This window comes from Megalops cyprinoides, chromosome 6 (assembly GCF_013368585.1).
Source record: "Megalops cyprinoides isolate fMegCyp1 chromosome 6, fMegCyp1.pri, whole genome shotgun sequence".
NCBI lineage: Eukaryota > Metazoa > Chordata > Actinopteri > Elopiformes > Megalopidae > Megalops > Megalops cyprinoides.
Genome location: NC_050588.1, coordinates 2,505,870 through 2,528,929, shown reverse-complemented (window position 1 = coordinate 2,528,929; position 23,060 = coordinate 2,505,870). Strand labels below are relative to the sequence as shown.

The 23,060-nt window shown below is 48.2% G+C and overlaps 1 protein-coding gene across 3 annotated transcripts in view; it reads right to left on the bottom strand.

The window, feature by feature from the left end:
* LOC118779113 (low-density lipoprotein receptor-related protein 1-like) overlaps window positions 1-23,060 on the bottom strand; it is a 176,162-nt gene that overhangs the window by 33,776 nt on the left and 119,326 nt on the right. For all 3 annotated transcript variants that reach the window (XM_036531009.1, XM_036531010.1, XM_036531011.1), the window contains 30 exons: window positions 20,339-20,433; window positions 19,727-19,870; window positions 19,101-19,241; window positions 18,661-18,786; window positions 18,114-18,245; window positions 17,878-18,012; window positions 16,810-16,939; window positions 16,587-16,713; window positions 16,272-16,423; window positions 15,904-16,028; window positions 14,991-15,365; window positions 9,268-9,457; window positions 8,856-9,060; window positions 8,541-8,733; window positions 7,522-7,647; window positions 6,828-6,956; window positions 6,479-6,598; window positions 6,064-6,177; window positions 5,785-5,934; window positions 5,385-5,507; window positions 4,868-4,984; window positions 4,495-4,623; window positions 3,915-4,037; window positions 3,676-3,816; window positions 3,148-3,335; window positions 2,531-2,714; window positions 2,076-2,161; window positions 1,809-1,928; window positions 1,264-1,451; window positions 814-1,019 (listed from right to left, as the gene is read on the bottom strand). In XM_036531009.1, the coding sequence (XP_036386902.1) occupies window positions 814-1,019; window positions 1,264-1,451; window positions 1,809-1,928; window positions 2,076-2,161; window positions 2,531-2,714; window positions 3,148-3,335; window positions 3,676-3,816; window positions 3,915-4,037; window positions 4,495-4,623; window positions 4,868-4,984; window positions 5,385-5,507; window positions 5,785-5,934; window positions 6,064-6,177; window positions 6,479-6,598; window positions 6,828-6,956; window positions 7,522-7,647; window positions 8,541-8,733; window positions 8,856-9,060; window positions 9,268-9,457; window positions 14,991-15,365; window positions 15,904-16,028; window positions 16,272-16,423; window positions 16,587-16,713; window positions 16,810-16,939; window positions 17,878-18,012; window positions 18,114-18,245; window positions 18,661-18,786; window positions 19,101-19,241; window positions 19,727-19,870; window positions 20,339-20,433 (4,514 nt within the window). The remainder of the gene's footprint in view (window positions 1-813; window positions 1,020-1,263; window positions 1,452-1,808; window positions 1,929-2,075; window positions 2,162-2,530; window positions 2,715-3,147; window positions 3,336-3,675; window positions 3,817-3,914; window positions 4,038-4,494; window positions 4,624-4,867; window positions 4,985-5,384; window positions 5,508-5,784; window positions 5,935-6,063; window positions 6,178-6,478; window positions 6,599-6,827; window positions 6,957-7,521; window positions 7,648-8,540; window positions 8,734-8,855; window positions 9,061-9,267; window positions 9,458-14,990; window positions 15,366-15,903; window positions 16,029-16,271; window positions 16,424-16,586; window positions 16,714-16,809; window positions 16,940-17,877; window positions 18,013-18,113; window positions 18,246-18,660; window positions 18,787-19,100; window positions 19,242-19,726; window positions 19,871-20,338; window positions 20,434-23,060) is intronic.

Here is a 23,060-nt window from a genome sequence, read left to right as displayed (position 1 = left end):
CACCACACTCCAGAGCAGTGATTGGTTGAAACATGACTAATTGTGACCATCATCACAGTCACATTCATTAGCATGATAAGAACTGATGAGACATTATTATTTTTATTGTATGACTTTTGTTGTTTAATAAGGTATTATTTACTGCATCTGATGCCAGTCAGAGATAGTGTTACTGTTCATTATGCAAATTATAACACGCAGTTGGTCTCCACTCTTCCATATTATTTCAGTTGTAAATTTCACTCATCAAAATCTTTTCAAAACAGGAAATATAACTCATCATTCTTTGTAATCCTTTAATGTTTATTATAACCATTGAATGTCAATGTGTTTTCATGACAGTGGACTGAATGAGATCTCAGTCTCTGTTTGAGACACACCTTGGACCCAGGACTCACCATGGATTACTGTCTACATCAGCTACTCTCTACTGACTGATCCCTGCCATCCCAGGCACTGATCCCAAATCAGAAAGCACAGCTGGTAGTTTCAGTGGAGGGTGATGCATTAAGTTTGCTGTCTAGTCAAGAGCCCGTTTATAGCTATGTCCTGGCATACGCCTTCAGCCTGTTCAGCCTGTAAGCAGAGGGAGGCCAGGTCACAGCAATACCTAATCAACAGCCACTGAACAAGCCTCCCCTTTCTGCCCGCTCTTCTCTGTGTGATGGTCATGGGGCTATCACTGAACACTGCGTAAGACCATGGGAGCTAACCACATACTGTGCAGAGCTCTGGGGGGTTGACCGCAGGGCTGAAAACTGAGTGGAGATGATTATGAGAGGTGGTGAGCGCAGACACACACAGATACCTGACCTGTGTGACGGTTGCTGCCATCCAGGCTGGCAAACTCGATGTAGTCCTCGCGGGCATCGGCCCAGTAGATGCGGTCGTTGATGAAGTCCAGCGTAAGGCCATTGGGCCAGGTGATTTTCTCCTCCACGATGATTTTACGGTTGGTCCCGTCCATGCCAATGCGTCCGATGTGGGGACTGTCACCCCAGTCAGACCAGTACAGGTACCTGCGAGGGACAAACAAGAGAGCAGCATTGTTGAGAGGACTAACCTGCATTTGGGAAAAGATGAGTGGTAATTCAGACACTGTGTTACCTGAGAATGTTTAACAATTGCCATATTACAGAACAAAGTCAGTTGACTACCAAACTCTCACGTCATGTGAGCAGACTGTGCCTGAAGGAAACAGGACCTGGCAGACAGAGGGGAGAGAGATCTGGAGGGTGGGGGAGTAGAGATTTCGGCTCATACCCATTCCGCACGTCCACGGCCACAGCACGCGGCTCCCTCAGCCCTGTGCTGACCAGCGCCATCCTGTAGGCGCCGTTCAGCTTGGACACCTCGATGGTGTCCCTGCCCTTGTCACACCAATACAAGTTCCCGCCCACCCAATCCACAGCCAATCCGTCTGGGTTGCTGAGGGAGGTGCGGTGCAGTACCTGCCGAAGAGCCAATTGGAGCATTGGAAAGTCAGAGAAAGACACACCAGTGGGTGGGAGGACAGATGTGAGGAAATCCATAGAATATTACATGAAAATGTATAAGGTCAATTCACAAACTAATGGAAATGTTCTTCCACACTATTCTGTTGTGCAGTATACTACTGCTTTCTGGTGTCTCTTTTCCGCAATGGGTTTTTATTGCCCCTGGAAAACATACTCTACCTGGCACTTTGTGACAACAACATTGTAAAAATGCCATACTGAGCTACTCCTGCTCAAATCCACAAGACTGACACAGCTGGGAATGCAGTGTACTCGTGAGTCCACCATGTGGCGCTGTGTCCCGACACTGACCTGCACATTGCTGCCGTTGATGTGCATGCGCCTGATCATGCTGCCCTGAGTGGTCACGTCCGTCCAGTAGATCATCTGCTCGCGATAATCAAAGTCCAGGGCAACCGCGTTGTTCAGACCCTGTCATGCACATGCCCACATGCACGCAGAGGACATGGTGGTCAGCACACTACTAGTGCCATACCCTCGTTTCCAAAAAGAAAGAGGGCCAATGACAAGACCCACCCCTCTCTGAATGAAACACTTTGAATGGAACTATAGCCTCACCTGTTTCAGAAGTGTGTAGTTGGAACCGTCCAGGTTCAGCTTCCTCAGGTAGTAACGGTTAGCAAAAATGAGGAAGGGCTCTTCCTCTGAGAGAGTGGAACAGGCAGACAGCATGAAACAGATGGTCCCAGCAGGGGGTAAAGCCACTATGGAAAGTGCTGTTCATTCAGGGACACATCAGGCATTTTAACTACATGAGGAGGTGCTTTCTTGCACCTGCTAAAGCAGAGGGAAGAAGGTATTACTACCACATCAGAGGTTTAGAGAATAAATGCAGCTTAGGGGACACTATTTGGAACAAGAAACAACATGTACAACAGGGGGCAGTATTGGGCAGATACAGCAGCAGATTCTTTGGCGACACCAGCAGAAGGTACAGTGCGTCTAGGACAGGGTTTGGCAGGTGTAAGTGCAGATAGGGCTTCTTCCTGAAGACGGCTGCTCAGCGGGCTTACCTGAGGTAGACTTGCAGGATGTGGGATCGTCAGGTCGCGGTTCAAAGCCCTCCACGCACAGGCAGTGGAAGCTGCCGTGGGTGTTGATGCAGCGCTGGGAGCAGGGGTACGTGGTTGTGCACTCATCGATGTCTGTGCAGGTCTTCCCATCATCCTTCAGATGGAAGCCAGGGTAACACCTGCACTGCAGGGGGACAAGGGGACACAGGTCACGTTATGTGTCAAACACACACGCATACAAAAACACACAGACACAGGAACAAAAACACACAGACACACACACACACACACGTGCCTGCATGTGCACACACACGCACGCACACACACAAGCACACACACATACACATTCAAACACACACATACGCCTGCATGCACACACATAGATGCATGCACGTATGCACAGACACACATGCACACACATGCACACACATAGCGCATGTCCTAAACAAATCCCCATTGAAAGAACTTTCTATTTGGTGTGTGAACCTTACTCCTGAAAACCTCCCACTGATTGGATATTAATGTGAGAATAGAACACAATGGTAATCTTTTGGCAATCCTCCAGGTAATAAGAGGTGCCCTGTGGAAAACATGAGGGATGTGGCCGCTGCCCCTACCTTGTAGCTGATCTTCAGGTCCTCACAAAGCTGGGAGCAGCCACTTAGCTTGCTGCTCAGGCATTCATTGACAAAGCAGTTGAGCTCGTCGGAGCCATCACCACAGTCATCAGCCCCGTTGCACAGCAATGTCTCATTGACGCAGTTGCTGTTCTTGCACACAAATGCAGTGTCGTTGCACTTCTTTTCTGCCCCGGGGGAACAAGGCAGAGGAGCTGGGTAAGCAATGAAACTTCAGCCAATCACTTACCTATCAATCCCGTGAGGCCTGCCCACTTAAGACCCACTGCAGGGGCATTCAGCCTATTGCTTACCAATCGGTCCCATGACACCTGCCCACTGAACTCCTGCCGGGGGCGTTCAGCCAATCGCTTATCTATCAGCACTGTGAAGCCCTCCTACTTAACGGTTGCTGGGGCATTCAGCCAATCACTTTCAAACACCACAAAATAAACCGTTAGGAAACGACAGAGGATCTACACTGCTGGCTCCTAGGAGCAGAGCATGTTTCAGGCACTCTGATCTGACCTGGGCCATTGCAGCGCGAGTTCTTGGGGGCCTCGTCAGAGTGGTCATGGCAGTCGAACTCGCCATCGCACTCCCAAACGTTGCGGATGAGGCAGCGGCCGTTGGCGCAGCGGAACTCACTCGTCCCGCATGTGGGGTACTCTGCAAAGGGGATAGGGATGAAAAAGGATTATTTGAAATCAGGCGCTTGGATGCTCGCTGAGTGGCTGATTCCATCAGGTGGAGGTGTGCACGCTCACCGCACTCCAGCGATTCGTCAGAGCCGTCGCCACAGTCATTGTCATGATCGCAGACAAAGTGCTTGGGGATGCACTGCTTGTTCTGGCACATGAATTCGCCCTTGTCGCAGGTGTTGTTGAACACTTCCAAGAGCAGACAAGAGGTGTCAAAGACATCAATTACACCTTCCTGCCACTGTGGCACCTAGCCCAGGTCAACAACTCACTTCTGACACACTGGTGTATCTGGTGTGTCTACAGAATCTTGTGGCACAAAGGATTTTTGGGCATGGGTCCATGGCGTGATCCGGCACCCCATTGCTGAAGTGCTAACAGAGTGGGGTAGGAGTTGTGAATTGGGTGAACTGAGTGAATTGAGTGAATTGGGTGAACTGAGTGAATTGAGTGAATTGATTGACTCGGGTGAATTGAGTGAACTGAGTGAATTCTAACCTCTAGTTTCACATGCACTAAATACACATTTACTGAGAGAAACTACATGATCTTGAAGATCACATTTGCCAGAGTTCTTTGAGAACAGTAGCTGTCTGACCTGAGCCACAGCTTGCTGCTAAATGGCAAAATGCGCTGAGCTTCTCACCACATCCTGCCTTGGCACTCTCATCGGCTCCATCGGGGCAGTCCTTGTCCCCATCACACTTCCAGCGCTGAGGGACACACACATGGGAGCCGGGGCAGTGGAACGCCTCAGGACTGCAGGTCTTGTTTTCTGGTGATTAACCAGCATTTTTGCATTGCTTCATTTTCAAACACTCTTGGATGTCTAGATCGGTAAGATATAAACATCTCTACAGGCAATGTCATTAATACCAAATCTAGACTGCGTTTTTGTGGCCCGATAGATTAAACTGAACTGAGGGCAGTACTTTTCAGCGCCACGAGCGACCCTTGCAGCTAGGCATGGAGGGACTGGGGACAGGGGACAGGGGACAGGGGTGGGACGGGTCACTCACTGCAGCGGCCGTCCTCGTCTGTGCCATCACCGCAGTCATCGGCTCCGTCACAGACCCAGGTGGCGGAGATGCAGCGGTGATTGCCGCACTCAAACTGCGCAGGTGTGCACAGCTTGTCTAAAGAGAGTTAAGAAAGCAGGTCCCGTTAAAAAAAAGGAGCACAGGAGGACAACACACGCACAAAGTGGTGACCCACAGAGCAAGACATCACCATCGCTTGTTGCAGACATTACACAGACTGGCAAGGGTGCAGCGGACAGACCGAACAGTGACAATCATAGAACAAAGCTGGTGTAGAGCCCACCATGTGTCTGTCCAGCTCTTTGTGACAATGTAACTAATAAAAATACATTTATGACAAACAGATTCTGATTGGTTGACTGAGATATAAGCAGAGGCTGTAGCATGGATGTGTTGTAGGGTGACAGTGAGGTACAGTGTGACTGAGATGAAGAGGAGGATTGTGGGAGAATGGATAGTGCAGGACTATGTGGAATGCGTAGGGATGTGTACTGACCACAGTGCATCTCGTCTGCCCCGTTCTCACAGTCGTTCTCCTTGTCACAGGTCCAGCTCATGGGGATGCAGCGGCCGCTGGGGCAGGCGAAGAAGTTCACTGGGCACTTCGTCTTCTTCTTATCTGGTTGGGAAAACAGGATGGGACACATAATGGGCAGTCAGACAGCGGAGACAGACCATAATCCAGTGTCACATACTGCACTGCTTCCAGCACCGTGAGAGTGTTTACTTCTGAATTTCTTCTGCTGTTGGTCTTTAATGAGATCTGCTATGCTAGTTTCCTCTAGGATAAGATACTGGCATTCAAAGGTAATCTACATGCATGTAAGTCACTGGAAGACAATGTAATATGGTGCTCCTGTTAGTGCATGAAAACTTGCATCATTGCCTTCTGCTACCTGGGCAGTTTCTCTCATCAGAGTAGTCCCCACAGTCATTTGAGCCATCACAGATCCAGGATGTGGCATAGCACAGAGTGGTCATCTCACACTTCTGGAAGGTGACGCCCTTTACTCCCAGACGGAAGTAGCTAGAGCAATCGGTGGCAGCTGGTAGAGGTGCAAACATAGTAGCACACACGAATGAATGATACGCAAAAAAAGCAAAACTGATATTTTCTGATGCACCCAAAATCAGGTGACATTACTATACTATCACCTTTGGTCTGGAGGACTTACAGCAGTTCATCTCATCGGTTGCGTCCTCACAGTCCACCACGTGGTTGCAGCGGCTGGAATTGGAAATGCAGCCTCTGTCTCGGCACTGGAACTCACCTAGTGCGCACAGCGTCGCTGTAAAGACACATGGACACGTCAAACCACAACCCTACCACCACTCATAACCATACCCCTGCCACCACTCCTAACCACACCATTGCCATCACCCCCGACAATCACACTGCTGCCATCACCTCCCACAACCACACCACTACCGACTACTCCTAACCACACCATTGCCATCACCCCCCCACAATCACACCATTGCCATCACCCCCCACAATCACACCACTGCCATCACCCCCCACAACCACACAACTGCCATCACTCCTAACCACACCGATGCCATTACTCCAAGTGTGTCTGAGTTTCTTACTGTTGCAGGGCAGCTCGTCTGAGTTGTCCCCGCAGTCGTCCACTGAGTTGCACCAGAAGCGGTGTGCAATGCAGCGGCCATTGATGCAGCGCCTGTAGCCTTTCTTGCACACACGATTGGCTGGGGAGAGGAGAAAACCGCACTCACCCAGGAGTCACCCAGCTGCATGGCTATGTCGGTGGACTGTCTTCCCAGTGGCCCATTTAGATATTACTTTTATGACTAATTCAAATTCATACCAGCTGTATTGACATGACCACACAAATGTCGAAGCCAAACTGCCACATAAATATATATGATATGACATGACTGTGGGAAGCACAGACACTCTCATCTCTAGAGGACTCACTGCAGTAGGACTGCTTCTCATCTGACTTGTCCTTGCAGTGCGCCATGCCATCGCAGGTCAGGCTATAGTTGATGCAGTCGCCATTCCCACACTCAAACTCGTCAATGCTGTTGCAAGTCGTGTTCAGGGCTGACAGGGCAGGGGAACAAAAGGTCAAGATTAAACTCAGAGCCAGTCAGCTTGCTCCTACTCTATCTGCAGCACACCAGCTGGATTGACATCAGTGTAAGAAAAAGCTGTTCCAAGGACAATTACAGCGATTCTGAACAATTTTGATTAAATGATGCCTTTTATGTCTTATGCCAATGTCATATTTTCCATTATTTTCCAGGTGTCTCTCCTAACTGTCTTCTCCTGGGGTCACAGACTTATTTTCCAAATAGGCTGGATTTTCTGGTTTTTTGATTCCCTCTGGGATATCCACCATGCTACATGCACCGCACTTTGTAACAATCTTGTCTGAAACAAAATCTGAATTTTGTAAATTTTGTAAATAATTTTGTAAATTCTGAAAAACTCTGAAAAAATTACCGTTTGCTTAGACTTAAGTTTTTGTCAAAGAAATAAGTAAACGTGAAAAGTGGGGCATGTCTAATAAAACAGTTTCCTAGGGTTCATGCTGGGTGCCCCTGGACAGCTGACTGTACACCTCTCTCAGTTATGGAGCACAGGAACATTTCGGAACACCCCTCACCAGTACAGGTGTTGTCCTCGAGCAGCCTGCGTTCACCACGGCAGCTGCAGTTGACCCGCCCCTCGGAGGTGAGCAGACACAGGTCCTGGCAGCCACCATTGTTCACTCGACAGGGCGAGAACTCGCCTGCAGGGTGAGGATGCAGTTAAGCCAAGACTCCCATACATACATACATACATAAATACATACATACATACATACATACATGCACACACACACGTGTGTGTGCCCATGCAGAGATGAAGCAAAGTGAAAACTTTGCACTAACCTGCAGACTGCTATAGCGATGTAGCAGATTCTTCTATTTTCAACAAATTAATAATTATTCACACTAAGCAGCTATAGGGAAACATGTTGATGTCTGACTTTTATCAATAAATTAACGATTACAAACATTATGCAACTACAGGGAAACGTGTCGATGTCTGACTACTATCAATAAATTAACCACTATAAACACTATGCAGCTATAAGGAAACATGTCAGAGTCTGACTTTTGATTGCTGGGGATGCTTTTGCTTCAGATGATGAATCATTTCTTCCCTCCGTGCTTCCCAGGAACGAGCAGATCAATGCCCACTCAACCAGGTGACATTCTCATATTTTTGTGAGACTCAGTTATTAAAAACGCCGTTCTGTCACCACCTCTGATCCAAAGTCTCTGATGAGTGTTAAATGACATATTGAATGCTGTATTATTGGTGGAGGTCCCCTTTAATGAATGGATGTTGGCTGACTGCACCTGCAGAGATCTTGGCCCTTTAGCCCGCTCAAATTGCTGTCGCCTGTTTATCCTGGCTCCCCTGCAGAACAGGCCTGCTGGACCAGGCAGCCTGGCTGCTTTTAGCACAGAAAACACCCCCACCAGCCCAAATCAAGGAACAGTGGGGACTGGGGAAGAAGCAATGAAGCTAATTAACCCCTTTGCTTAAGAACTTGTAAGGGGTTACTGAGTCAGTCTGGGTTGCTATTACAACTTGATAAGTGGCCAGTTCAAACCGCCTGTCGTTGGAACTCACAGCTGTTGGTGTCATTGGCCACGGCCACAATGCCCATTGGCTGCTGGGGTATGTCTGCCCGCAGGACCTTCATGTCTCCGCCCACGTACTTGTCAGCACGCAGCACGGCCCTCCGAACCCAGTCCGTCCAGAAGATGTAGTCCCCATAGACGGCCAGGCCGAAAGGGTGCACTGGCTCGTTCTTCAGGACCACCTGCGGGTGGAGGGGCAGGAGCAGGACACATGAGCGTGCTCAAGCCACAGCCATGCCTAGAGACTCAGGCCCGTGAGAGGTGTGTAGTGGGCAGGGGTAGGTGGGGGCACAGTGTCACTCACATGGCGGTGGGAGCCGTCGTACTCGCAGCGCTCGATTTTATCCAGGGTGGCATCAGAGAAGTAAAGCTTCTCAGCGCGGTGGTCGATGGCCAGGCCATTGGGTGTGCGGATGTCGCTGCCAATGATCACCAGCACGTTGGCACCCGATAGGGAGGCCCGCATGATGCTGGGAGACTGCTCGTTCCAGTTGGTCCAGAACATCAGGCTGTGTGTGTGTGTGTTGTGGGGTCAGGACATGAGGAAACCAGAAAGGAAGATATAGAGAACAGAAAAACAGTTATGGAGATGATGGAGAACGAGCTTCAGTGCATCAGTGCATACCATCACAAAGACTGCATAGTAACCGATCTATAATGTAAATCTAAATGGACAAATACACATATGAACCCTGCAGCAAAGCAGTGCCACTTACTCCTGACACTCATCCAGCACAAAAGCACGGGGGTGGTCATCTCCAGACATGGTGACCACGGTGTCTCGGTCGTAGGCACCCCAGCGGTTCTGGTCCACCGTGTGGCGGGTGATGGTGGAAGTGGTGTAGCTGGTCCAGTACAGAGTGTCCCAGCCCCGGTGATATGCCAGGCCCTCCACTGAACCCACATCTGCAGCAAAAGGAGGGAGAGACAGGGCCCGGTCACAATCAGGTGGTGGTGATGACTCCACTAGGAGTGTACTGCAGGATTAGGTCAGTAATTCAGGTTGTGGTGATGACTCCACTAGGAGTGTATCACATACTTGACAAGAACCACTGAGAACAGACAGCAGACATTGACAGATTCTATTAGTCTCTCTCAGAAACAGAAGAACCTCCCTACAGTGCTCCTAAAAGATGTGTGACAGGGCAATTTGCTTAGATGGAGGCCATATTCTGGATACCTTTAGATAGTGGATACTCCCCTGGAACAGTAACCTAGCAACAGGCATTGGTGTTACCCTGTCCCGCTAGCCATTTCCTCTAAATGGTGAGAGGCAGCCAAGAGCAGAGAACAGATTGTAATATGCTGAGAAGTAAGCGCTTGCCAGTGAGAGCTCACCAGGCCTGCTGCTAGCACAGTGAGCTAAAAGAGCCCCAATCTTCCTCATTTCACAGCTGACTGCACGCACACGCTAATTCCATTCCTCGATCCCAGATGCTGTTATTCCAGAGAAATGACTCAAGTCAAAGGACACAAGAGGTATTTCTCTCCTCTTAGGGAGAATATCTGTTTTTATTAACCATCCTCCTACATCTTCCCCTTCTTCTAAATAAAAGCTCATGACTTCAAATGCATGGATATCTGGATATCCAGGTCTGATTCAGTTTGAAAGAGCACACATATGGGGTTAGGGGGAGGCATTTGGCACTAAAATATGACCTGCTACAGGACACTGTAAATTATTAATTTCAAAAACTTCCCAAAGTGCTTTCATTTACAGGGCAAATCTCAATTGTGGCAAATACCTCAATGGTCTACTGACAATCATTAAGAGTGGCAGGGATAATTGCTGCTGTGGCCAAAATGAATAAAGCACTGAATTCACACTGATGCCCTATAAAATAGGTCAAACTGGGTTGCAAATCTCTCAAATGCTTCCACACACAATGCCTGCCAATTGGACACACTTCATCAACTGAAACAGCAGGATCTCTTTTGTCTGGGAAAACCGGCAGCAGGTGAGCCCAGCCACCGAAATATCCAGAACACTGTGTCCATGGTCCTACACCCTAAGAACTGTAGACCTGTATGCCTGTGGTCAGGACTGGACATCTCCAGGTAAGAAACCTGGCACTCATTTTCAGGGCTGGCTGTGCACTGGAGAGACACAGATGTTTACATAGAATAGCAGCTGTACTGTAATGAGTGAAAGTTTGCAGTAGAGATGCACACAGCTTATGGAACACCTTTCAGAATGTGGCTTCATTATGAGAAGCACCTTCAAGTTTCAATTCAAGTTTATTTGTTATAGTGCATTTTAACAATTCAGATTGCCACACAGCACTTTACAAGTAAAGTAGTGGATTTTCCCAAAGGAATAAAAAAACCCAGGCCAACTGGGTAACAAACTGGAAAATTATTCCCTGACCCTGAGAAAAGGCAGTTGAGAGACTACCGGAAAATGGTTTAAATGCTAACACAGGGATACACATATCAGTTATTTGCAATAGTTCCAATCTCTGGAGAGTGAGGTGGACAGGGGAGGGCATGGTGGCCTCGGGCAGCCTATGTGTGCTGTGATGGATATGTTTGTATGGTTCATTTGGTGAGGAAGGAAAGAGGAAATCAGTGTAGGGAAAAGCTGAAATGCCAGGGCATGCATCACAACATGTATCTTTCACCAATCCCTTAGGTCTATTCCCACTCAGTCATGCCACCCAACCGTCTCAAGCACCAGATTTTCCAGGCTGAATTTACAAACTGTTGAAAGGCTCCCACTTGCTATCTCTCCACTTGTTCTCACCACTAGACATACTTTGTTTTTATTGCTGCAATCCAGGGATGATAAAAAGGCCGGCCAGTCAGTGTAGTGCATGCGCAATCACATGCAATCATAAAGTCAATAATTACCTCTTTTCAGATGTAAAGGTTATAGGGGGGTGTGTAGAAAAGGGAGGACCTGCCCACCATAAGAGAGCAATACCCCTCTAACCAGCCCAAAGCATATATGATTCTTTCTGCAAGCGATGGGCTTTAGGGGGCCCTGGAGTGGTGTTTGCTCTGTCATTCCTGGAACATTCATCACAGCAAGACTACAGATGAGTGCAAACAGAAGGATAAATTCCACGCTAGTTAATGAGTAAAGCTCCACACAGTTGAGCCAGGAGAGAGCAGGTGCACCAGTCAAAAGGAGTGAAGCTCATCAAATGCAGACATGAGGAAACAGCAGAATTGCCAGAACCCAGCAGATGCCTGACAGCTTTGGGAAAGGCCTCTTCCCCTTTGTCACTGGCGGTTTCTGCTCACACACGTTGGATTTAAAGAAGAACCAGAGGTGGGGTGCCCCTGGAGTCACCCCCGCTCTCTTACCTGGGCAAACGGAGACCTACAATGACATCTCCGCTCCTAGGATCTAAGGAGTGAAGGAGAACTCACCTGAAAATTCTTCTGACGCGCTACTTTTCCTGAGCAAGTTTAGGCGGATGACTCTAGGGAAACTACTCAGATAGTGTTGCTTAGAGGCAGAAGATCTTCAGTGCCAGAGATTTGATGTCTCACCAGTGGTATGGACTAACAATGCAGTTTATTTGAGTTGGGGACGACATGGTACTGATCTGAGAATAATTTATTCAGGAATTGTTTTAGCACTCTCAAGCCTGGGAATTCTCAACCTTGACCTTGGATCCCTGGAAAGATTATGCTTTGTCATTATCTTGCTTAAGCGATTGGACTTCAGGCCCCAAATGAGTAAGAACAACCAAAGAAATAAGACTGAAAAAAGTGGCAGGCACCATACACCAGGGGGACTGCTGCCAATTTGAGCACTGACCCCAGAGGTGGTGTCACTGGTAGGGGGGTGGCCAATATGTCAGGATCAAGGGACCGTGCCCGTCTCATACTACAAGACCTAAACAAAGGCAACGACTTGTGAGTGCTGCAAACTAAGGACTATTTCTCTCTCTGCCAGGATGAAGATAAACAGTGCTTGTCAAATGAATAAACTGTAACTCTGTTCTTTCAGTTCTAGAGTGAAAGCCTGGTTATTGTGTGTCAGTGCTGTTGTTGGCCTCCCAACATTATCAGCTGCAAAGTCTGGGACTGCCAGCATAACTCTGGTATCTCTAGGGGAGTAATCATCCAGGCTACAGCCAGTGCAGGGTCTCCATGGGTGATGGAGAAGGCCTACGGGAGAACAACACAGGAGAAGGGCCGTGGCACGTGGAGAGGGTGGTGGTGCCCATGCTGGACACCCTCATTATGGCAACGGGGTTGGTGGGGCACAGCCTGGTGGTGCTGATGCTCACAGGCCGGCAGCGGAGGCTGGGGGGTCGGCCGCCCCCCAGCACAGACACACTTCTCCTGGCGCTCAGTGCAGCTGACCTGCTGCTGCTGGCCTGCCTGCCCTTCCACACAGCTGCCGTAGCCCTGGGGCGCTGGCCCTTCAGCGGGGCCCTGTGTAAGGGCATCAGCTTCCTGGGGGTGGCCTGCTCGTCTGCCAGCGTCTTCACGCTGGCTGCCCTGGCCGTCACACGCTACCTGACGGTGGTGCACCCGTCCCGGGCCTACCGCTGGCGGGGACGGCGCCGGCTCGGACCAGCTGTCGCAGCCCTCTGGGTGCTTGCTGCCGCTCTGGCAGCACCCCAGCTGTCCTTTCGCACCGTGGGCACCTCCGGCCCCTTCTACTGCTTCTCCTTTGTCTCTGATGTTCACGACCAGCTGCTCTACGGAATCTGCCACTTCCTTGTTGGCTTTGCCCTGCCGCTCAGCGTCATCGTGACCATGTATGGTGGGATCTACCACTTCCTGGAGCAGTCCCACCAGGCCAGTGGGGCAGGCAGGGCGGGCCAGGTGCCACAGGCAGAGCTCTACCACAGGCGGGTGACGCACACCTCGGCACTGCTGGTACTGGCCTTCACGCTGTGCTGGTTGCCCTCCTACACCCTGGTATTCTGCCTGGTGGGGGAGACAGCGGCCAGCCTAAAACACTACAGAGCACTAGCCATCACCGCCCGCCTCCTGGCTGCCTCTTCCACCGTGGCCAACCCCTTGCTCTATGTCTTCATGTCCAGTAAGTTCAGGAGGGATCTCCTGGAGGTGGTCAGAGGGAGAGGGGCCTGGGGCCTGTGCTGCCTGGGGGTGGCTAGGGAGTCCGTCAGGCCTTGCGAGCGAGTGGAGCCTCAAAACCAGCGGGGTTAGACGTTCCAGAGAGTGAATCACCTTTGACATGGGACTTAGACTTAGTAGATTTACAAGCCGCTGCAGTGGGATACTTCCCTGACCGTTACAGCACAGTGGTACAAGTCATAACCCACAATGATGTATGCTGGTAAGAGCAATTCCACTTTTATCTGACAATCAAGAGCGCTTCTCTGTGCATGTGTTTAACATTTGCATTAAATCGAACAGCGCTACTATATGAAGCTGCTCTAAGAACACAATACCCCTGCAGCAGAACTGAACCACTCATCTTAATATGTCTATTAGTAATCACAGACAGAATATTTCTACAAAAGCCTGACTCCAGATCAATAACAGCACTCTCTTTCACTGAGTGTCTCTTTGGATCCTCTTGAAATAAATGTTGTGAAACTTTACCCATGTTTGATTCTCTTCAATGAGAAAAACTACATACACATACAGTTTATGCTCCCACTTTGGAATATATATAGAAAGATTCTGCTTTGTTTTCAAAGGGCTGAAAAATTGCTTTCAAAAGATTTGGCCAGGACTTCAGAGCAGGAAAGTGAAAAATTGAGCTGGGGGATTTCCTCTGGTGCTTGCCTGTGGGGCTGCTGGAGTCTTTGAACTTTTGCAGCTATGTGATCATTAAAGCTGCAGTGCGGGGGGACTTTGCACTGTCAACACACGACGCTGGCTCTGCGTCGCATGGGGAGAGGACCGGCCATCCACCTGCCGGCTGAGGAAAACAGCAAGAGCCACCCCACTCTGGTCCTGAGGACAGCGGGCCAAGCCTCTCCATGGGACCCCTTGCATACCTCAGGCTAACACACTGTGCCAGAAGTTACAAAATATTTGCTATTATTGAGTAACGGCGGAAAAGGTATTTATCATAACTGAGTAACGGGAGGTGTGTGTTATTTTTTACAGCTGAGTAATGGGAGTAGTGGTATTTATTACAGCTGAGTAATGGGAGGAGCAGTATTTATTATAGTTGAGTACTGGAAGGAATGGGATTTATTATAATCAACATCTCTTGAATACAGAAGGCTAGACAGTCCCTTCCCCACCCCAAATATCAAGCCCAATGTTTCAAATCTAGCAGGCACCAGGATGGGGCTGGTGAAGGCTCATGGCTGTAAATGATAATGACTTTCGGAATGTTTTTTTCCATTATTTCTTAAATACTCATTTAACCTTCCTTTTGGCTGAGTATGGCAGCTAAGATTCTAGTGGTTAAACGTGGCCCTCAGGGGTTGCAGGAGTTCAGGGTCAGGGTTGGCGTCAGAGGGGGGACAGGGGGCGGAGCTCCCATACTCACTCTCCACCACGGTCTTGCGGTCTGACCCATCGTCGTTGATCTGCTGGATGTTGCCAAAGTGGATGTCACTGAAAAAGATGCGGTTGGCGCCCTTGCCGCCACCGCCACGGTAGTCGAAGGCCAGGGCGATGACGTTCTTCATGTGCTCAGGGTCCTCGAAGGGCTTGATGGGTGCATTGAGGTTGTTCTCATCCGAGAGATGGACGCTCTTGAGGATGGTGCGCTCCGAGTACAGCAGGTAGCCCTCATAATCGCGGCAGCCACGCCCGTCTTCTGCCAGCATGCCATGGGCACAGGCACAGGTGCACTCTCCATTACCGCGATAGAGGCATAGCTGCTGGCACCCGCCGTTGTTGTCCTTGCAGACGTTGGTCCCTACAAGGAGGAACGAAGGCGATGAGCAAAGACGCATCAGTCACCTAACTACAAGGCAGGCCATGCCTTTTCCTGACTCCATGGAGGCTTTAAATGGGCGTCAGTGTACTGAAAGGTTGCCAGTTCAATTCCTTACTGAGGCACTAGTGCTGTACCCTTGGGCAAGGTACTTAACCCACAATTGTCTCAGTAAACATCCACTTCTATAAATGGATAACATTGTAAAAAAAAAAAAAACTGTAACCGATGTAAGTCTTCAGCATCTGCTAAATGCCAATAATGTAATGTAATTAAATGCATCTGGCAGAAATGTTGTATTTCAATATGTGTATATATGTATTTCAATATGGCACGTGACAAAAGCACTACAAAACCTTTCTAAACAGAGGTAGAACTATGTCAGTGAAAAGGAGAGTGTTTAGTTTTTAGTAGAACGTACCAAGAGCATACTTAGCATGTTACATTTTGGCTTGTAAATCTGTCTTACGTCCAACAAAGCATTTTCCATGTGTTGAACGATTTCTGAGGAAATACGCACCCTGTTGCCGTGCCCTGTTGAAGACCTTGATGTCCTTCAGCTGCACTCCGATGCCAGTCCTCAGGGACACTGAGTCGGTGGCATTGTCCTTGTTCCCTCTCTTGATGGAGCCATTGGCGTGAGTCCTATGGGATAGAGCAAGGACAAGGACACGCCACACAGTACACATTTTAGCAGGGTTAGCACTGAAAGCAGTGTCAGCCTGATTTACCCACTGGAATAAATGTGGGAGATGGGAGAGGGCAGGTTGGGATGGCATGGCCCTCCCATCCCAACCAGGGAGCTTAGGGGGGAGGAAGGCAGGGCCTGGGGTGCAAGGGGGAGGGACGGATGGGGCCATGACGGGTGCAGAGGAAGCTCGGGCTCACCTGTCGCTCCAGTAGATGTAGTTCTCGAAGACAGACACAGCAAACATGTCCATGTTGTTGTTGGCCAGCACCACCTCCCGGTTCTCGCTTGTCTCCAGTTCAATGCGCTCAATCTTGTCTGTCCGAGCGTCGCACCAGTAGAGCAGACCCTCCTACATGTGTGGAGAGACAGGGAGTGCTACATTGGCTGGGAGGGATCTTAGTATGGGCCACTCAGCCATTTTTCACAGTGGAGGCCATTTTTCCATTGATAAGTGATGTGTGTGAAAGTACATGTGTTTGTGTGTGTATGCCTGTGTGTATAGACAGTTTCACCTGATAGTCGATGGAGATGCCGTTCGGCCAACTGACACTGACATTGACAAGCACGACCCTCTGAGAGCCATCCAGGCGTGACCTCTCAATACGTGGAAACTGTCCCCACTCAGTCCAGAACAAGTACCTGCACACACACAGGGAGGGAAGGTTGGTTTAAAAGAAGCACACTTGCAGAGAGTTCTGCAGTGTAACTGCAGTCTGCACAATGCTGGGACCTCACCCTTTCTCTGGGTGCACTGCAATGGCACGGGGTTTGTCTAGGCCCTGGGAGATGACCACGTATCGGAAGGACCCGTTCAGTCTGGCCACCTCGATCACATCGAAGCCCTGGTCTGTCCAGTAGATGTTTCCTGTGCAGGGAAGAGGAAGAGAGAGAGAGAGAGAGAGAGGGAGAGAGAGAGAGAAAGAGAGAGACTTGCTGTGTCTGTGGGGTCTGGGACTGATTGGTCAAGTGATGATGTCATTTGAGATGTACTGTTCTTTGATCTATTGCTCACATTGAAGTTTTGAGGCATCATTACATTGCCTGGACAAGGGTAGATTTTTGGCTAAAGAGTACAAAAATAATCATTTTCCTATGTGTAAACTGTATTCTGTGAATTCTCTCTGTCCATAATCTAAAAAAAGTAATACAGCCAATATATAAAAAGAAAAAACTAAAATAAATGTGATTTTTGTGAAACGTTCTCGAATAAATATGAGTTATTCTGTATTTGTAAGAGCTAAAACCTGGGTGAAAGGGAGGTTTTGTTAGGGGATGAATGAACAGCACAGCAAACCCAGTGCGGCACTGCAGTGCTCATGAACTCCCTTCGGCATTCTGGTCGTGTGACCCGTCCCCAACCCCCATTCCTCTCCCTCTGCTAACCTGCACTTATGGACAGAGCATGAGCAGCTTCATTCAGGCTTTGTGATGCTTTCAGCCAGACTGCTAGAGTGGTGCCTCAGCCCACTTCCATGGCATCATTTAAACTTTTGTTTAGTTTGGTCCCCCCAAGAAGGAGTGTGAATGTGTGGATATGGGTGTGTGGTTGTGCGTGCGTATGTGTGTGCTTTTTTGCATTCATGTGCGTATGTGAGTGTGTGTGTATTTGTATATGTATATGTATATACATACCTGTATATTTGTAGGCTAGTATGTGTGTATGTATGTTCATTTGTGCGTGTGTGTGTGTGTGGTTTGTTTGTATACATGTGTGGGGGCGTGTGTGTGTGTGTGTGTACATGTGTGTATGCATGCATGTGTGTGTGTGTGTGTGTGAATGCCTTCCACATGGCTGGGCCTAACCCGCGATCCAGTCAACGGCGATGCCCTCCACGCGGCCGATGCCATTGGTCACCACATCCTCACGCCAGGTCTGGTCCCGCTTGGCACGGCTGATGGTGCTCAGGCCCATGTCCACCCAGTAGATGGTGTCATTCTCTGCAAGACCAGGATGATGATTACTGGCTGTGTCAATGCAGCTGTGTCAATGCGCAGTAAAGCTCGCTACATCTCTACAGCTGTACCACTGTGGTACTCACCGGCATGGAAGTCGATGCCCACTGCTAAGGAGGTGCCTGATACTGGCACCAGGGCATCAGACTTGTCAGAGGGGTCCAGTGGGATCCCACGGATTCCCTCATGCACAGAGTACAACAAGAAGGAGCCCACCCCTGCGTCAGAAGGGACAGAGCATAATAACGATGAGCATTCAAGTCACTATTAGTGAGCTCAGCTGAACAAGCCTGCCCCCCTCAAACTCAGTGCTGGGAGAAAAAAATCTGAGCTCTCAACAAAAGAGCACAAACAAAAAATCAGCAGTATATGAGCTAACTCAGGTAACTACACCACCAAGTTCATTTCCTGGGATTAGTTTCAGTTTCGGACTCAAAAAACATCTGTGTTACATTAATGGTAACAGTAGTATTGTAACAGTATTCAATATTGTACAATGTTTTGAACTGGAATATTGAGGAACAGCACAGATTTTGAAAATGTATTTAGCATGTGGTGCACTGATTAATTGTGTAATGTAGAATGTGTATTTAGCATGTGGTGTAATGTCAGTCTGCATCGGTCATACCCTACCCTCACAGGACCGCTGACCACTCTTCAAGCTGTAGCCGGCAGTGCACATGCAGGCTCGGGTGGAGGGCGAGGTGGGCAGGCACAGCTGGGAGCAGTCCCCATTGTTGGTGCTGCACAGGTTGGTGCCTGGAAATCACACACACATGCACATACATACAAACACATACACTAATACTGCTGGCGTGTGTAGGCAACAGGACTGCTCTGAAACGGATTCTCACACACACACTCACTCAAGAACAAACATGCTTTTACATGCAAATACATTCACAAGTGCTGAGGTAAACACAAACTCTCTCTGACTCTGTCACCAACACTCACTAATGCATGCATACATGCTCTCTCAAAAGTACACACATATAAACACTCTTTCTCTCTCTCACACACACACATATAATCTCTCTTATACAAACACACACAGGCACACAGGTAGTTCCTACCCTTCTGCACAGTCTCGTTGTAGATCTTCAGGTGCATGATGGGAGATGTACTGTTCCTGAGGACCTTCCAGTTGCCCCCATCTTTCTTGTCACATGTCCCAATCTGATCTCTACCCTGGTCTGCCCACCACAGCTTGTCCCCTGCATGCACAACATCCGTTAGCCAACCATGGAGCCGCATTAACACCCATACAGATCATAATATCTATTCAAACCACAATGTACTCCCTGAATATTCACCGTGGTCTTCGGATCAGGTATGAACCAATGGCATACATTTTTAGTTAACAAGCAGTAACCAAGAAACCAAGTAACCAGGACGTATCTGAGGGCCTTTAGTAACTAATGGCCATATATTTGTGAGGCTTTTGTCAGCAATAAGAATGTGTCTCAGGGTCTTTAGTAGCCAATGAACATGCATTTGCGAAGTTTTAGCAACCAATGAGCCTGTATATGTGAGGCTTTAGTAACCAATGAGCATGTATTTGTGAGGCTTTATTAACAAATGAGCATGTGTCTGAGGACCTTTATTAACCAGTAACCATGTATTTGTTAGGCTTAAGTTACCAATGAGAGTGTATTTGTGAGGAATTATTAACCAATGAGCACATGTCTCAGGGCCTTACCCATGATGGCCAGTGCTGTGGCTTTGTTCAGTTTGTCTGCCTCGATCACCTCCAGCCCACTGCCGTCCAGCTTGCAACGGTTGATGGTGCTGTTCCCAGAGCTAATCCAGTACAGGAGCCCCGCATCATAGTCGATGGACAGACCTGAGACGCCAACACAGCAAGGGGACAGCTACATCACATGTGTTCTTCCCCTCCCCCACCAGAGGGCGCTGTTGCAAAGCCACAGAAATGCATGTTGCTGAGAACTCTCCCCATTGGACATGTAGCGGAGAGACCACAATAATGTTCTCATCAGTAAACACGAATTCCGACACAGTGACTCACACAGTAGCACTGGCAGTTCAAAACTAACAAACGACACAGAAAAAAAGGGTTCTGAAGCAGCAGCAACCCAAAAAACACATACTGAGCACTGATATACACTGGGGCTACAGTAAAATCTGCAGAGGTCCAGTATCCCCTCATTACTGGAGATCCTTACTGGAGAACACTATTGATGATGAGATAATATATATGAGTAGGCCTTAACCATAAAATAGAGGGGGTGCGAGCAAACGCAGAGGTGGAATGTGTAGCGTCATGGAGTCTCGATGGGGGTGGCACACTCACCGACTGGTCCCTCCTGATTGGTGAATAGCACGCTGCGATTGCTCCCGTCCATGTTAGCGATGCTGATGTTGTCTCCATCGGTCCAGTACAGCTTGCTGAAGAACCGGAAACAGACAAAACCAGGAGTTAAAACATTTGGGATAAAAAAATTGGAGCCCAGCTTGGCTGACAGCACTTCAGCTGGCACCTAGCTAGAGTTTATAACACAAGCACATAAACTGGGGGCCAGTCTGTGAGGGTAGTAGATGAATCCTACGCTATGAAGGTAAAGACTGACAAGCGAGAGGTGGGAACAGGGGTGCGGGTATCCTAAACTCCAGACGGTAAAATTGAACTCTACAGTATTGTAATCCCAAAGAAAAGGCATGTAACACACCCATCCCATGGAGCTTACATTAAACTCCTAAAGGGAGTTGCAGATAAAATGCAGCTCTTGGCTCTACCTGTTTTTATATTCTATAAAAGGCCACGTGTTATATGACAAACACTCCAAAGTTTTAGACTGGCCATGCTGTGCTTCTCCAGCAATCACTACCAAAAGTGTCTGTACATAAAAACAACAACAACAACAACAACAACAAAACATTAATAATAATAATAATAATAATAATAATAATAATAAATCAAGATTGGCCAGGTCTGATAGTCACTTTCGTCTTATCCTGTAAATCCATACTCATGGTCACAGCTGTGTTAATAACTCTTCTTCCCACTCCAACTCAGCTGAAGTACCCAGGGAGCCCAGACACCCACACACCAGTATGGCCCTGATTCCAGACCAGTTACGACCACACTTAACACACACATACTGCATATACATGCTCCATCTGGGCTGGGGGTCTCGGCACCTGAGGTTTGTCCGTGTGGAGTCTGCTTTAAAGCGGGGGTCTCTTTCTCCCTCTCCCCTCTGTCTCTTTCCCTCACCCCTCCTTTTCTCCCTCACCCCCTCTCCATCTCTCCTGGCTTGTCCTGTGTGCTGGCTTGCGGGTGGAGGTTGAGGTCGCTACAGCACACAGGGAGAACATCTGGTTCTCATTCAGTCACCCCCCCAACCTCCTTCAAAAAGCTCAAGCCGGAAACATTCCACATATTAAGTAGGTCTTTAAAAAAAAGAAAAACAGATGCATTCCAAGGGCAAATATCCCACTCTGCAATATCACCCCTCCACTCCTACATATACAGGTACAGCTACTAGTGATTCACTGAGCTGAGGAGGGCTCCAGCAGAGTCTTTGTCCTTGTACCACTATAAGTGTGCTGGATCTAGAGAGGAGGTGGGGGGGGGCTATCGATTCTACAATGACAGCGCTATGAGAAAGATCAGGCTCCTTGTGGACAGCCCCGCCAGTGGTGCTCAGAGCAGCAGAGATTGGGTTGACATTTTCTATTGTGTTATGCTCTATTGTAGGGGTGTGCAAAAATATTGTTTTTTTTTTTATCAATCGTTTTTTAAAATTCGTCCGATTCGATATCAATCTTTAAAATGTATGGATCGATCCTTTAGGCTAATATGCATTTTTTTCCCAGTTTTCTAGATTCGTTTCCGAAATGGTTAAACATAGCCAAAGAATTAAATAGACGGGCTCTGACATAGCCTAACTGTCGGATTAAATTCATTCACTAGTTGTCGTCTAGCAGTACCATTAGATGTCGCTCTCTCGTTTAACTTTTAACGTTTAACGACCTGCGAACGAATAGAGGAAAACCTGTTACATCTTTTTTTTTACTATGATACGACCTCTCAGTGTTCACCATGGCTAACCCACGGAGGACACAGGAGAGAGACAAAGCGACCGACCAGCTGCCATTCATTTTCAATGAGAGTTGGCGATTGCAAAGCGAACTAGGTGGGGCTAAAATAGACTAGACTCAAGGTCTGGTTTATGCAAATACTGAGCGATGCGACACGGCGAAGGCAGCGTGACACACGTTGCTGAAACAAATGATCCAACATTTTGGTTCCAGTCAAACATGGCGGAGAAGCTTATCGTGGTAGTGTTGGGTTTCTCTACAATTTGTCTCTTGATACGTGCTGAGATAAATAAAAAAGATGAATGGAGAAGGGTGTCCGAAATCGTGGAGATGCCTGGTATACATATTCATATATATGTGCACTGTAGTCACAGCTTTTTAGCTTTAACTTTAATACAGTGCCCAACCACTACCTAGCTACGTAGCTAGCTAGCTAAACTGAACCGCAACACTTGCTCACGAATGCAATGTAATTTAGCGCAATTCAAGAGAAATGCAGTTGTTCATGTTCGTTCGCTAGGTAGCTAGCTAGCTAGTTGTTATTAGGCTAGCAAGAAAACGTTCACAAATGCAAAGTTGCTACAGGCGGTCAGCTACGTTTTGTCAGTTGTAGCTACCAGCTTTCCCTGAGGTAACTGATGCAAACACATTGCTGCTTCATGTCATTAATAAGTAGGCAATGATACAGGTTGGTTTTGTTTTTAAAGAACTATACCCATGTGTTCCCCAAATAAAAGATTTTGGTATACAGCCATGCGTCGCTTAACGTCCACGATACGTTCTGTGAAATAGGACGTTATGTGATTTGGACGTTGTGCAAACACCATATTATATACTTAACAAACCTATATGGAATAGGGACGAGATCGGATGCTGCTGTTTACGAGTCGAAGCATACACTGTTATACGGTAAACGTTTAAATTGTAAGTATGCAAAGTTCACATTAAAACAACGATAGAAAGTACAGTAC